A 14,044-nucleotide genomic window follows, 5' to 3' on the forward strand; every position below is an offset into this window, starting at 1 on the left:
TTGTGAGCAAGACAGCCAAAAAGAGCACAGCTACAGACAATTTTTGTTCTTAATAAAGCTCAATTGTTTGACTGCCTGTGGCTGTGCAGACGCTAGTTCAGCAGCTGAATATACATTGTCTCCTCAGAAATGTGGAGGTGAAAACGAAATATTTTTTTTTAAAACTTATGACAATGATGTTGAAAGAATGTACAGCCTCACTGCCAAATTTATAAACATGCCTCGACTGTAACTTCTACAAGTGGGCCCTCGAAGCCCGTGTTGCGTTTAAGAATCCCACCTCTAGTCGAATCGCTTCTTGACAGGAGAAAAAGCTAGAAAATTTCCTCAAGAATCTTGAAGTAACACAAGTGTTCCTCAACAAAACAACAAACAAGTAACAAAGAAGTTACTTGAAATCACTGAAACTTTTTTCGATTAATATACACACCCTGCAATACGGCATTTTGCGTTCAGACCAACTCTGCTTGATACTGAAGGCAAACATGGATGCATGGAGTGGCAGAAGGTTGCTTAATCACAAGTTTGTGCTTGGGCAAAAGCAATGCAAAGCAGAGCTACTCTGCCAATGCACCCTGTTGCAATACAAAACACTGTAGCTAATAATCACCTCAATGACAAGCAGCTCGCCCTTGTAGAGCTTTACACCGTCTCCCTCAAAGCGATGCAGCTGAGGATTGGGCACATAAACCAGGTCTGAGTGAAGCAGTGGGAAAGTGCGTGGCAGCTCCAGGACACTGCTGACATCATCCATGGCAAAGCCAATCCGAAAGCGCCACTCATCCCTGTGGCCACCAGCATCCTGGTCGTTGTTGTAGGTGGTGCCATGTCCCATGGAGGAGCCACCGCCTCCAATGTGGTTGTCTTTGCCGTAGCTTTTCTGCCTGTCGCTGCTAGGAAGTTGCCGGTAGGCTTCAGCGTTGATGGGTGGTGACGGACAGGACATCAGAGATGGCGAAAGCACTTCACATACCTGGAGAAAAAGCATGAGAACAACTCTGAGGGCAACTGCTGAATAGGATTACACAAGCAAACATACTTCTTGGTTGTATTGAGCAATATACTGCTACTGCTCTTATAATAATTAATATTAGGCATCATTACCGAGCGATATTAATAACCGTCATATTAATAGGTACCGTGGAAACAAGCAGACTGCTTTCATTCAGGAACCATGGGCACTAATGAATTCTGATTATGTGCCAACCTAATATGTTGGTTGCTACAACACATTTTCAACATTGAAGCACATTTGCCGAGGCAACAAGAAAAACTGTTTCTTTTTTCTTTCAGGAGAGAAAAAGAAGAGTTAAATAACAAGACCAATTGAATGGTAAAAGCAATAGGCCATTTCTTGTATTTCAATGCAATGAGGCTTGAGAAGCTATCCCAATAAATAGCATAGGGACAAATGTGGGCTCAAAACCAATACTGTGTGCGCCATGTCTAATCAGTACAGCGTGGAACCAAGTGCCAGATGTCAGCATTGCTCATTTGCACATTTAGAATCTGCAGCCAAAAATGTAAACTCCAAGAAATGGTAGCATTTGCAGAGCTACTTGCCGAGAGAGAATCATGAGAGGAAAAGAAGCTTACGGTCTCATTCAGTATTTGGTTCTCATAGAAGACGGCCATCCGTGGTTGCTGGACTGCATGAAGGTTGCTTCCAGTGACCATCACATTTCGCCCACCACTGCAAACAATGCGAGACGTAACTATTAGCACGTGTGCAAACGAATTCTGCTTAGAAAAATGCGATGCCTGGACCTATGCTAATATGTACAAGAAATACAAGAATTGCTAATAACAAGAAATTGTTATCAGCAATTGGTTATTAGCAATTAGTAGACGAAGATTATGCATTTTCACTTAGGTAATGATGCTTGCACAGGTAACGTCGTGCGTCCGTCCTAGCAACATCTCGGGATTCAGTATACACACACTCACACTCGAAAAAAGGAAAAGAAAAATTTGCACAGAGGGAGTTTTCCCACTGCCCGTAGTATTGTGACAGTACAAGAACTATCAATTAAAAAATACTCATAGAGGGAGATAAACACATGTGCAACAGGTTGCATGCAACAAATAACCACTTGTAGCTTGCATATAACAAAAAGGCGTGCACAAATTATCTACTGACCTGACAAAACTCTTGAGAGGGGATATTTTAAGTATGGTTGGATCTTCTGTGTAGTTGAAAGGATCCGGGATGTGCAAAGTGGCATTGTCAATCTTGAGGATGAGGTACGAGACATTGTATCTGGGGATTGTTGCCTTGCTGGTCTTGCACGAGATCTGGCTGTTGCTGGCCAAAGTCCTGCAAAGCACGGAAAGAAAAGGAATGAAGGGCTGAGGCCACAGCTACATGTAATAGTTAACGATCACTGCCAAACTTCCACTTTACTTTATGCTGAAAAGCAGCCTCAATTGCCTCAGGGCAGTTCTCTAAAAAGTTGAAAGTTGCTCAGAAAAATTTATGTCAATGTGACAGCTCACTACATAGCAGCATCTCTCTAGAGGTCAATAAACTAGAGCAAAAGTTTTTCTCTAACTCTGGTTACACTGGTAACTGTGAGGAGGGCAACACAGTTTTGGCTCCAAACCATTGTGGAAAACTTTGAATAAAGGCAAAATGCATTTTTTTTTTTTACTTTTCTGAGCACACCAATATTCAGAGTGAAACAAAAGGTTTTTGCCGCAAAAAAATACATCTTAGTTTTTATCAAATTAATGATGCTTAGTACTTCATTTTCAGCAAGGTTAAACAGCAGAAATTATAGAACAACACCGCAAACAAATTTAGCTTTAGACACATTAAAAGAGTGACGCACTTGTCGACAGTGCACGGCAGGTTGTCAAGGTAGACGCTGAGGTTGCTGCCCACGTTGAGGTTCGATCCACTGATGTAGAGGCGGGTACCTCCCGACTGGGGTCCTGTGCGGGGCTGGAGGTCACGCACTGTGACTTGCCGATACTGGAACTTCTCCTTTGCCTGGGTGATCCCAGCACGATTGCCGACCACCACGTCTGCTGTGAGAGGCGACCCACTTGGTCCTGTACGGCAGACAACGCTGCAAAGGAGCCCACATTGGCCAGTGAGAAGGGGGCAACAAATTGCGACAGCGAATGTGTTGACGGGTGTCTCCGCTATGATCAAATATGTTCATGTGTGAAGGCACTGAAGAGCTTAAAGACTTATAGCTGCAATGTAACTAAAAACTTTGAAGTCACATTATTATTATTATTATTATTATTATTATTATTATTATTATTATTATTATTATTATTATTATTATTATTGTTGTTGTTGTTGTTGTTGTTGTTATTGTATCTACTTCACTTTTTGCTTTTTCTCCTGTTCAAAGCTGTTTGTATTTTGAACTGCTTTTTATCCGACTCTATTTCTTTATTGTATTTCCCTGTACTTCTAGCCCGTGTTTTAGATACCCCCCACTTGTTGTGTCTCGAGTGGTTGTTTATTTTATGTATATATCTATATAATTATAGTCAATGACAGTTATTTGTTGTTTTTTCTCGATCTATCGTCGTTTGTTTGTTTTTCGTGCAGTGTTCTACAATTCTCTTACCGTGTATACAAGACATGCTACTTATTGATTTCTGTCTTTCCGTGACTCTTTTCGTCTAAGTTTCATTTCATGTGTTATCTGTTTCTTCTTTTGTGTTCTATCTGTGTGTGTAAAACATTTTCTTTTTGCAGCAGCACGAAGACCACATGGTTGTTCCAGCGCCCATTAAATAAAGATTGATTGATTTATTATTATTATTATTATTATTATTATTATTATTATTATTATTATTATTATTATTATTATTATTATTATTATACTAAGAACAGTAGTGTGCTGCAAGCTGTTTGGAAATATTTCCTTGAATGTGCAGAGTTGTACAAAGTACAAATTTTAGCTGCAGAAATGTAAAAGAAGGGTCTTACACAGAGTAGCATAGGACATGACTACCTTTCAGGATGTTGGTATAATGCACACAAGGAAAGTCTCGAGGATATGTCATTTTCAAGAGTGATATAGACTTCAAATGGAACACACATTTCGAAGTGCATAACACAGTGGCCCTATACTAGATCTATTACAGAAGAACTATAGTAAAAACAAAATGAAGAGAATTCTGCTACTTGTTTCTATGTATGCACAAGTGCACATTTCTTGTCGCAGTAGATGCAGATACAAAATTTGCTTAACAAAGCACTAACGGAAGTGAATTTATCAATGCAGGACAGAAGATAAAAATGTAATGTTCTTTCAATTTCAACTCCATTCTGCTTCGAAGCAGTGAAGCAATTGAAATGAAATGAGGGAAGGAGAGTGCTCACCGAACAGAAACATTGTACTCGGTGGGAATGCATGGAATTCCACCGATCTTGATCTTGTCATAAATTTCCTCCCGGCTAGTTCCCAAGTTGCTGCCTTCAATTGTGACCTGTGTTCCACCTTCCACAGGTCCACTCAGGGGATGGATCTGTAATGAAAACACAGTCAGTCAGCATGATGACAACATGCTGCATAGTGGCCAAGCTCCCATCTTGCTACAATACATGCCACTGAAATCCCCACCTCAAAACAGGCAGCCACATCATGAGAAAAAATGGCAGCCCCAAGTGAAACATTTTCATACTTGGAATGTGTGACATTGCAATATCGAGTTTACATGGTATGGGAGACGCGCAGAAATTTGTATTTGTCTGCAAATATTCTCGTGTGATACATATTTGCTATCCAAATGGTTTGCACATAATATGCATGATATCATGAAGTATGCAAATGCATTTAGAACTTTCTGTTCATGTTGTATTTATAATTTTCACAGATTTCTTGTGTTTTGCATGATCTCCATAGTAAGCATAAGGAATATATACTACGGTAAATTTCATATCTGCTATAAGAAAACTACAGATTTGAGGAATATTCATTTGAAATGTATCACTAAATTACCAGTGCATTAATCTCACTATAAGTAGGCAGCCGAGACCAGGCAGAAAGAACCAAAGTAAACATTTACAAATACAACCGAAGCGAGTCAAACTGAAACCAACACGAAGTAGATTTCCGTTAAGATGCACATGAATGCCGGGCAGGGGTTGATTCTCAAACTAATCACGAGGCGCTTTTACGCCGCCTCGCCTCGTAAAAGCTGGCTTTGACAAAACACGCGCAGACTGCGAAACAGCCAGGGCAGAGCTGTCAGCCACAGAGCCACACAACATGCAAGCACACTCGCAGCTCTCGCACACGCCAATGAGGAAAGAACAAAGAAAAAAAGAAAGAAAGAAAGAAAAGGCGCGAGCGCAGCTTTCATGCGCCCACACGCGGAGCTTGTTCGCAGCGGCTGTCGCTCGAAGGCGGCACTCGTCAAGTCGAGAGTCGGTAATTAAGAATCCGCGCGGCTCGACCAAGCAGAGCGAGTAGGAACATAAAAAAAAGGTTGCATTTTAACACAAGCGCCCACAATTTGATTACATCGCGCTTCGCAAGGAGTATATAAACGAAGTAAGGAAGAAAGAAAAAAGATATGGGGGAGCCTGCAGAATGAGAAAAAGGTTCGCGATGTACCCTAGCTGGCGACAAGAGCAAGAACTGCCATATACTCTTTCACGACGCCCGCTCGCGAGCGGCGGCGGCGACGCGGGACTCGGCGCGCGTGATTAGATTTGCGGCGTCGCGGTCGATTGGGCGCGCTGTCGCCGCAGTGGTTATACGCGTGACTCAATTAGACGCATCTCCTCTCCCATCTCCGTAATTCCTGCCTCTGCATGTACTTACGGCTAGGCTGAAACGCGCGCGTTAATTCGCGGCTTCGCGACGCCGCTTGTTGATTTCAAAGCTGCCCGCGTGGCTGGCTTGAACGACGCTACTCGTCGGAACGTGCTGACGATGTTTTGCACTCAACCTGATCCTTTTTGCGTATAAACGATGTTTTTAGCTCCACACTGCATCGAAGAAGTGGCTCCCCGCCGCGGCAGCTCGGCTCTTCCCTGCACGTCAGAAGATAACGCGTTCTTTATACAGGAGACGGAGCATAACTAGAATGTCTACCGCTGCAGAAGATACACGATCAAACAACGCAGGCTGCACAGAGGCACTTAAAACAAAGAAGAGTATGGAGCAAGGGATAGCGCTTTTAGTGCGAAAGCACTGGTAAGGAAGCCAGAGAGGAGCAACGAACTTGAATCATATGTCCCTTATTAATCCTGAATGAAACAACCAATCACGACGCAACAGTCCACGTGTCTTAGCGCGGGTAATTCAAACGGAGCTTTCGTTATACTACGGATGATTTCTAAACATCCCCGGCACGATATGACGTCGTCGGTTGTGAGCGACAACACTAAAAAGAAGAGAAAATCTAACGAATGAAGAAGTGAGAAAGAACAAAAAGCAAGACCAAAGTTCCAAAAGTTCTGCGATAACGCGTGCTGCTGCTCCAGAGCGAAGCGGCCCTTGCTTCTGCACCGCGTCGCGCGAAGGAGTGCAGGTGGAAGCGAAGCGCGCGCCCGTGTTGCGGGGTTGTCGACACTGCCGTCGATCGCTGAAGCTCGAGCGAGCGCGACAGGGCGACATGCCGGGTCGCGTTTCACCGCGATCAAGAAGATATACACATAATTAGTGCAAGGAGAGAGAGAAAGAGATCAAGACAGAAAAAAAAAAAAAAAATGTCCCGATGAGAAAGCAAAAACACAGGTCTGGCGTGCGATCCGCGAACGCTTCCCCAGAGGCACTATTCCGCACAGCTGCTTTTTCCACGCGTGTTCCTCCTCCCCACATCGGTATACTCTTTTCCACAGGTAGCGTGGCTACCACAGCACGGGTGTTATCCTGCTCAGGTGCTGCTTCCCATACACGCGCTTCTTCGCAGATGCCCTTCCAGCGAAGCGGACGAAGGGTGAAGCAGCTATGCAAACAGAGGCTGCTTCCAGCACACACTCTCTCTCTCACAGCCGCCGCCCCGGCGTGTTTGTCATTTCAATTAGACGCCATTACCATAATTCGCTCTCGCATGTCGGCGACTTTTCGCGTGCGGGGATGCATCGCTAGACGCTGGCGCCAACGCCGCCGTCAGAAACGGTTCGTGTCGCGTCCGTCTACGCCGAGAAAAAAAGAAAAAGGACGGCGGGGAGACGCGGTGGAGTCCGGCGTGAAACTACAAACGCCGGCAGCAGTACGCAGGGCTGCATAATTGAATTGACTCGTACGTAGCCAAAGAGCGACGTCGAGTCCCTAGTACCAAATACTCTTGCGACACTCGATCCGCTCCTTTCTTTCTCTTCCTCTAAAGCAAAGCGATACGTTGACGCACCTAGTGTAAACAGAGCATCTCACACCCCTCTTCCGGAACACCAAATAGAAAAAATGACAGATAAGAGGAAAATCGGTATTGAAACGATGGACTAGATCGGCTGATTCTCGGGTCTCAAAAGGCAAAGCAGAGCAGCCGCGGGGCTCTTAAAGTGCGCGACTAGCGGCATGAAGCGTAAGCGCGCACCCATCCCAGTAGCGGACATCGCTAGTTTTTCGCGCCTGCAAGAAGGCATCAGTGCCCACCTCGTGCACGAACAGTGGAAACAACGCCAACGCGTAGGGAGTGAAACGCAACCGCCTGATAGTGCACGGCGGTGTGTGTGTGCCTTCTGCGATCCTGTTGCCACTGGTAGCATGGCACTAGCATGGCAAGTGTGTGCATAAAGTACGTCGTTTCACGTACTCCACAGGGTGTTAGCAGAGTGAAGACATTTACTGACGTAGACGCATACCCTCAGGTATAGCACGCCGTGCAGCCAGGTGGGGCCCGCACCTGCTAGTGCGCGTGTACGGCAGGCATCCGGTAAAACGCCTACGTCAGTACAAGTCTCCGCTTTGCTGCAACCCACACCGGAGACCTGTTGGAGCCCTTTGCAGAGGCGCAAGGATAGGTGCGCTGCGCGAATGGACCCTCGGGGCAGAGCACACCGGCCACATTTTAATGTGCTGTAACTTCCCATTATAAAGCGCGAGCTTATAAAGCATGCAATCTTTCAACCGGATGCGAAAAAAAAAAAAAAGTCGCGTAAGGACACATTTACAGAGGTCGCCTGAGGTAGAAAAACTGGCGCAGCTTCATTACACCTCGAGCCGGTTTCGATTGAATTTGGCACTGGATGATGCCTGGAACCACTTCTGTCGGCGGCCCGCGAAAATGCACTCCGAACACGCGTCCGACAAAATCGAGCGCAGCGGACATCGAAAGGGCGGTTACCGAGCGGCCCGCCGCGAAAAGACGACGACAGCCGTGACAAGGGAAGGGACACCCGCTCTTCCCAGTCTGAAGAAAAAAGGGAGATGCATGTGTACGCAAAAAAAAAAAAAAAAAAAAAAAAAAAAAAAAAAAAGTCAGCATGCCAGAGGAGTAAAGGACGGAGGGGAAAAGATTTCCTCATTAATGAGGCAAGCCATAGAACAACAGAGGGCGATGTATACCAAAAGGAGGAGGAGGGGGGGGGGAGGGTAAAAACAACGAAAATGAAACGACAGAAGGGGGATAAGGAACGCGAATATAGCGACGAGGAAGTGGTGATGGAAGGCATGAGAGAAAATGACCGCCACCGCTCAGCGAGGGTCGCCGGAGCTCGGTAGAATACGAAGACAGAGTACAAGGGAGCCGTTAGACCGATGTCCCGAAAGACGAGAGCCACGCGGAAAGAATAAGAGTTGAAGAAATTCGCGAAACATTAAGAAGAAAGAGAAAGGACAGGGCCTTACAACTCGGGAGTGTGCCATGCGAAAGAGCCCTCGATAAAGTCGGAAGAACGCAGTGAAGGAAGGAACGAACTCTTTGGACTTCGCGACTGCGGGGGAGGGGGACTCTTCCTAATCTGCGCCCTATGAAATTAGGGGGAAAGACATTAGGGCAGCCGCCGGATGGGAACTGCGTTAAACAAACGCGGTGCGGCTGGCTTCCCCCCTCCTACACTCCTCCTGCAGCTCCAAGCCTTTTTTCCTCAATTGATTTTCCTGGCCTGCGCTCGACAATTTTTACTTTAGGTCGTCCTGCTTTCTCTTCCTCCGTGGGCCGCGTGGTTAATTTTAGCCTTCAAGCAAGGCCGCCACCGCTGCCGTTTATATACACACGCGCTGCGTTCCATCAGCGTTAATCCCGGAACAACGGATATGTGGCCTTTCTCGCGGGCCGTGAGGGCGCGGAGGCCTCGAAGTGCTGAGCTCGAAAGCGGGTTTACTCATCTCGTAACGAAAAGTCAAAGCGACCCGAAAAAGGTGGCAGGTCACCGGAAAGTTCTGGTTTCGACAGACCGCTGAAGGTGGATCCAGAAGGCGGCCTTGATCTGCAGACAGGTCGTCCCACTTCCGTTCTACGAAGTCAGCGTCTAGGTCGCGTACGCAGTAAGGCTACGCGCATGCCTTAATAATTCGACGTTATCCTTGCAGGTGGCGATGAGCGTCGTATTTCGCCATACTAACCGCCATCACCGGCCATACTTCACCGCCATCGCGGGCCACGCGCGAACCTGATGAAGCGTAAGTGGGAAGCCACGTGACTCCTGGCTGCGCTGGTCCGAGCATTCCTTCGCACTATCTCTAGTTTAGATGCTCTAACAACGCAAGAATTAACGCTCTGTGCCAATAAAATTTCTAAGGACGGGCCTCCACCGTAGAGTTAGTTATGTGGACAGATAAAAGAGGTCGCGACGTACCCAGTCGATGCGCGGCGGCGGGCAGGTGGTGGAGACTGGCTGGTCGCACGAGTCGGCCGTGGCGCAGACGCCTCCGCACCAGGAGCAGCGGTACTTGGAGTCACGCGTCAGGCACAGAGAGCAGTCGGCGCGACCTCCGTGGCTGCCCAGAAGCTGGCACTTGTACAGCGTCACTGCGCACAAACACGACACATGATATGGCACGTCACAGCGCTGTCAGCATCCGTACGGAATACAGATACCGAAAAAGGCCCATGCACACGGGCTCTGTTCGCCAACCACCCACGTACCCTCATCGCTGCAGATAAATACACAGGTAGGAACAAATGTATCACGCTGATGCGTTCTAATAGAGATTTATAGGATAGCTAGATCTGATATCGTGATCCGCTGCAGCGGGCTCCATTACGCATGCGTAAATTGCTATCAGGACGCTAGATGGCGTCACGTACGGCTGGCAGGCGCATACGCATACCGCATCGAGACCACACTCTTGTGTGTGCACTGGCGTCGCGCGGTAGCGGACCAATGTCATGGATCTCGCTATGGTAACTGCCTATGCTAGCTGATCGTTACACGCGAAAACACTTACCATTCGTCTTGCCGATGAAGGCATCTTCGTTCCAGAGAACCGTCAGGGTCCCCTGCTGCTCTGGAATTTCACTCTGGTACGTGTACTGCGCATTGCGGAAGAAGAAAACGGGGACATTGCTTTAGCAGGAGCCAGGAAATTGTGGAAAAAAAACACACACACACACACTAAGTAGCGAGACAGAAAAAAGGGAAGAGATTTACTATGGGTTCGTGTTAAAAACCCATGTAATGCAAGTAAGCAGACCTGCCCAGGCGCTCCGCCTTTCAATTATAACACACCGTTCGAAGTCCACAAAGTTTCTTCTAGAATTAAGACAAAGAAAGCCGCCTCTAAGAGAAAACGAGACTGTACTGCAGCACTCACCACAGCCTGGGAGCATATGATCTTGTTGTTGACGACTCTGGCCTGGACCCGCTCCCGCCTGCCTTCGATCTCCAGGAGGCAGTGGAAGTTGGCCTGAGAGGTGGGATGCGGGGGAGCGAGGGGACCCAGGAAACGCGCGTCAGTTTGTGGATATGGGATACGACCGGTCCGCTAAGCGATTTCTGCTTTCAACAGAATTAGCTCCCCGCCTGGTCTGTCCATGTAACGTCAGCGCTTACACAAGGCCGATTTCGGGTCCCTAGGCCGTATACGAGCACCTTTGCTGCCATATATAGTACGCTGGAGCGCGCTGTCAGGAGCAATAAAAATAAATAGGATTATCGCCGCGCATGAGCGCACCGCTGTCCGAAATTTATGTCGGCGCATTTGTATGCGGAGGGCAACAATAAACAAGCTAGAGTCAACTCCAGCGTGTTTTTTGTTACCATTTAAGTGCAAGCGCGGTGGAAAAAAATTCGGGCAGCGGAGCGAGTAGGGACGGCATTCGCATTTCTTTCTGTCACGATATATTCAGGGGCGAAAGCCTCCCAACCTCGGACGGAGCCGGAGAGCTGGCATTTTCTGGCTGGCTTGTCCAGCAAGCATACTGAAACTCGTCAATGCGTTGCGCGAACACTTGCGTTTATAGTCTATATACAGCCTTTTTTCAACACTGAGGCACGCAGGGTATTATTATTTTTATTTTGCGCAACGCTTGCGGTCAACAAACTAATGTTCGTGGGTGTGCCCGCGCCTTCTTTGCTCTGCGCTGTTTCACAGTGCATTAATACCCGCTTGTCGCGGAGCTGGTGCAACCAGTTTTGTCTGGAAAGCGACGGTCACAAATCGCCGATTTTTGTCGGAAAGCAACCGGGTCGCGGACAGTCTATCGCCGTTCGACTTTTCCGCCCTGCGACTCAAACTGTAACGCCGCTGAACCAACAAGCGGCGCCCTGTCCTACATCCTGCTTTTCGACCGCAACCCACGCCGACAATTCGTACCTCGAACGAGACCCGCCTTGATTGCGGCTCGTTGGGTCGCTTTTGCCTGCGCGAGCATCGTCAGTAGGGATCCGCTACGGGGTGGCGACCCACCAGTGAGCACGCACGTTCATTACCATAGCCTCCTTTAAAGGAGGCTATGTCATTATATGCGCTGCCCAGGAAAACGAATAAAAGTAAGTCAAAGCGCGTCGAAGCACTGAGGCGCAGCTTTATATCTATTTTTTTTTTATTTTTTAATACTTTTTTGTTATATGAACAGTAACGCGGTATCAATACTACACCTACTGTCTAAAGTTAGCGGGTAGTTTGGCGAAAAAAAATGACAATGTTTTCCATTCGAGCCATATCACCGTTCAAATAAATCGCACGTTCAGAACTAGCATATATCCATTCCTGGATGCGTGGAATTCCTTTAAATATATAGAGCACACAAGGTGGACTCACGGCGGGGCTGGGCAGGTTTCGAGCCTCGACAGCGACCTCGGTGCGTACTCCGTTGGCCAGCAGCAGCGAGGAGTCGGCGCCGAAGCTGGGGCAGTGCTGACGACCCTTCACCAGCGAGTTCTGGGGGCTCTGCACGCAGCACACATTCTCCCTCTATATGGTATACTTGGTCACCACGACGAGCGAAACCGACTCTAGAGGATTTGAACCCGAAAGCAACCGAAAAATTGCTGGAATTATAGGTGGACTGGATACAATCGACACTTCAAGTAAGCCGAAGTTCGAGTCAAAAGAGATCAAATTACTGAGAGTGAAATAATGTTGCCCTTCCACGTCCCTGAACATTTTTACCTTGTTATGCATCCCGCATGTACCAATACGTTTCACTGCAGGAAAAAAAAAAGAAGAAAAAAAAACTACAAAATTTCTTAATAGGAGGGACTGCCTGGCCACCTTGTAGAGCTACAAGCACCTGCAGTCGCCGGAATCTCTAGACGAAGCATGTACGCGCACAGTTGAAACATATACGGTTTCTCACGCCCTGTCCGCATGACATCCGCGACGAGACCGGAGACTCCCTCCACATCGTGATTCTCGCTAGACGCGCCACTATCACATTGTTGTACGGTGGCACGACGATCCATTCCGTCCACGTTCGTCCAATGGTTAGCAGCCGCGCACCGCCAGGGCGTGTATATACCTATAAATAGGTAGCGCGCTCGCAGTCTCGTTTAAACTGCCGGCGATCAATCCAAAGCGGTAACCCTCGGTAACCAACCGCACACGGACTACACACGCACAAACGAGCAACCACGCTGTATCTCTCATGTGTGAGTACGCGATGTCGTGTGGGCTGTCACGCAAGACAGCGCGCGAGTACAGCGACGTATAGAATATGAGAGCAGTGGAGAGACTCACGTTCTCTCCGCTGATGACGTTCCTGGAGCACGAGGTGGCGTTGTGCGTGCAGGTGTTCTCGCTGAAGCACCAGTTGCAGGCGAACGCGCTCGTCACGCACGCCGAGCATCTGTGCGAGCGGACAGGGACAAAAAGTCAAGACAGTCAGAACGGTAAGCGGGTAGCCTGAATAAGAAATACGGGCCAGGGGGTGGGGGAGGGGGGGGGGGGGTGCAGAGAGGCAACGGAGGCGATCCATCAGGCTCATAACGAGCGCGCGCGATTAGCCTCCAGCCATAACGAGCGGACGATTAGTCCGGCGAGTCGTGCACTGCTCCCATGCAGCCGAATGCGCAACCGGCTGGCAGGATGGCGAGCCGCCCAATGAGCGCGGGATTACCGCTCACGCGTCCAAGGGCTCAGATAAGCCAAACGTGCACGCTGATGGAAAGTTTAAATAGCTATAGCAGTGCTTGAGGAAACCCCCAAGTGTGCGACGATAAGAGCTAATCTGTTTCGCCGGAACGTCTCCGTCAAGTTGTTTTTCTTCTTCTTTTCTATTACTTACGCGACTGAACAGCCCAAACGAGCACGGTTACGTTAATTGAGAAGAGATTGAAAACGAGCTCCACCCGCGGGTAATGATTATAACCCCTTCGTAGGGTTATCTCTCTGCTAACTTCTCACCTTTCAAACTGATCTCGGAAAATACAAGAGAGATAATTACTATTGCTCATGAGCCAGTTTCACCGGAAGCTTACGCAAACGGAGCGCCTTCTTTCTCACTCGTCTCGGCGGCACTGCCATTGTCTAAGTCAAGCGCAGAGACCAAGAAGGGCCCATGGACTCACGTTTTGTGGACGGAACAGTCGTAGAATGTGAACGGTCTGTGCAGGAAGTCGGTGTTGGTTTCGCTAGATCGGATGTACAGCGTCACGTCCACGTGATCTGCACACAAGCGAAGAGAAGGCAAAATACACTATAGAAGCAGGTAGTGCCGGCCAGGGGTCCTACTAATTGCG

The 14,044-nt window shown here is 48.0% G+C and overlaps 1 protein-coding gene across 3 annotated transcripts in view; it reads right to left on the reverse strand.

Annotated features, from left to right (window-relative positions):
- LOC146207370 (plexin-B-like) overlaps nt 1–14,044 on the reverse strand; it is a 207,152-nt gene that overhangs the window by 10,734 nt on the left and 182,374 nt on the right. For all 3 annotated transcript variants that reach the window (XM_084586984.1, XM_084586988.1, XM_084586976.1), the window contains 11 exons: nt 13,874–13,970; nt 13,044–13,152; nt 12,126–12,254; nt 10,677–10,769; nt 10,311–10,395; nt 9,719–9,891; nt 4,349–4,494; nt 2,832–3,071; nt 2,141–2,317; nt 1,597–1,693; nt 611–973 (listed from right to left, as the gene is read on the reverse strand). In XM_084586984.1, coding sequence (XP_084443110.1) covers nt 611–973; nt 1,597–1,693; nt 2,141–2,317; nt 2,832–3,071; nt 4,349–4,494; nt 9,719–9,891; nt 10,311–10,395; nt 10,677–10,769; nt 12,126–12,254; nt 13,044–13,152; nt 13,874–13,970 — 1,709 coding nt within the window. The remainder of the gene's footprint in view (nt 1–610; nt 974–1,596; nt 1,694–2,140; nt 2,318–2,831; nt 3,072–4,348; nt 4,495–9,718; nt 9,892–10,310; nt 10,396–10,676; nt 10,770–12,125; nt 12,255–13,043; nt 13,153–13,873; nt 13,971–14,044) is intronic.

Source organism: Amblyomma maculatum, chromosome 1 (genome assembly GCF_055883805.1).
Source record: "Amblyomma maculatum isolate TAMU_Amacu chromosome 1, ASM5588380v1, whole genome shotgun sequence".
Classification (NCBI taxonomy): domain Eukaryota; kingdom Metazoa; phylum Arthropoda; class Arachnida; order Ixodida; family Ixodidae; genus Amblyomma; species Amblyomma maculatum.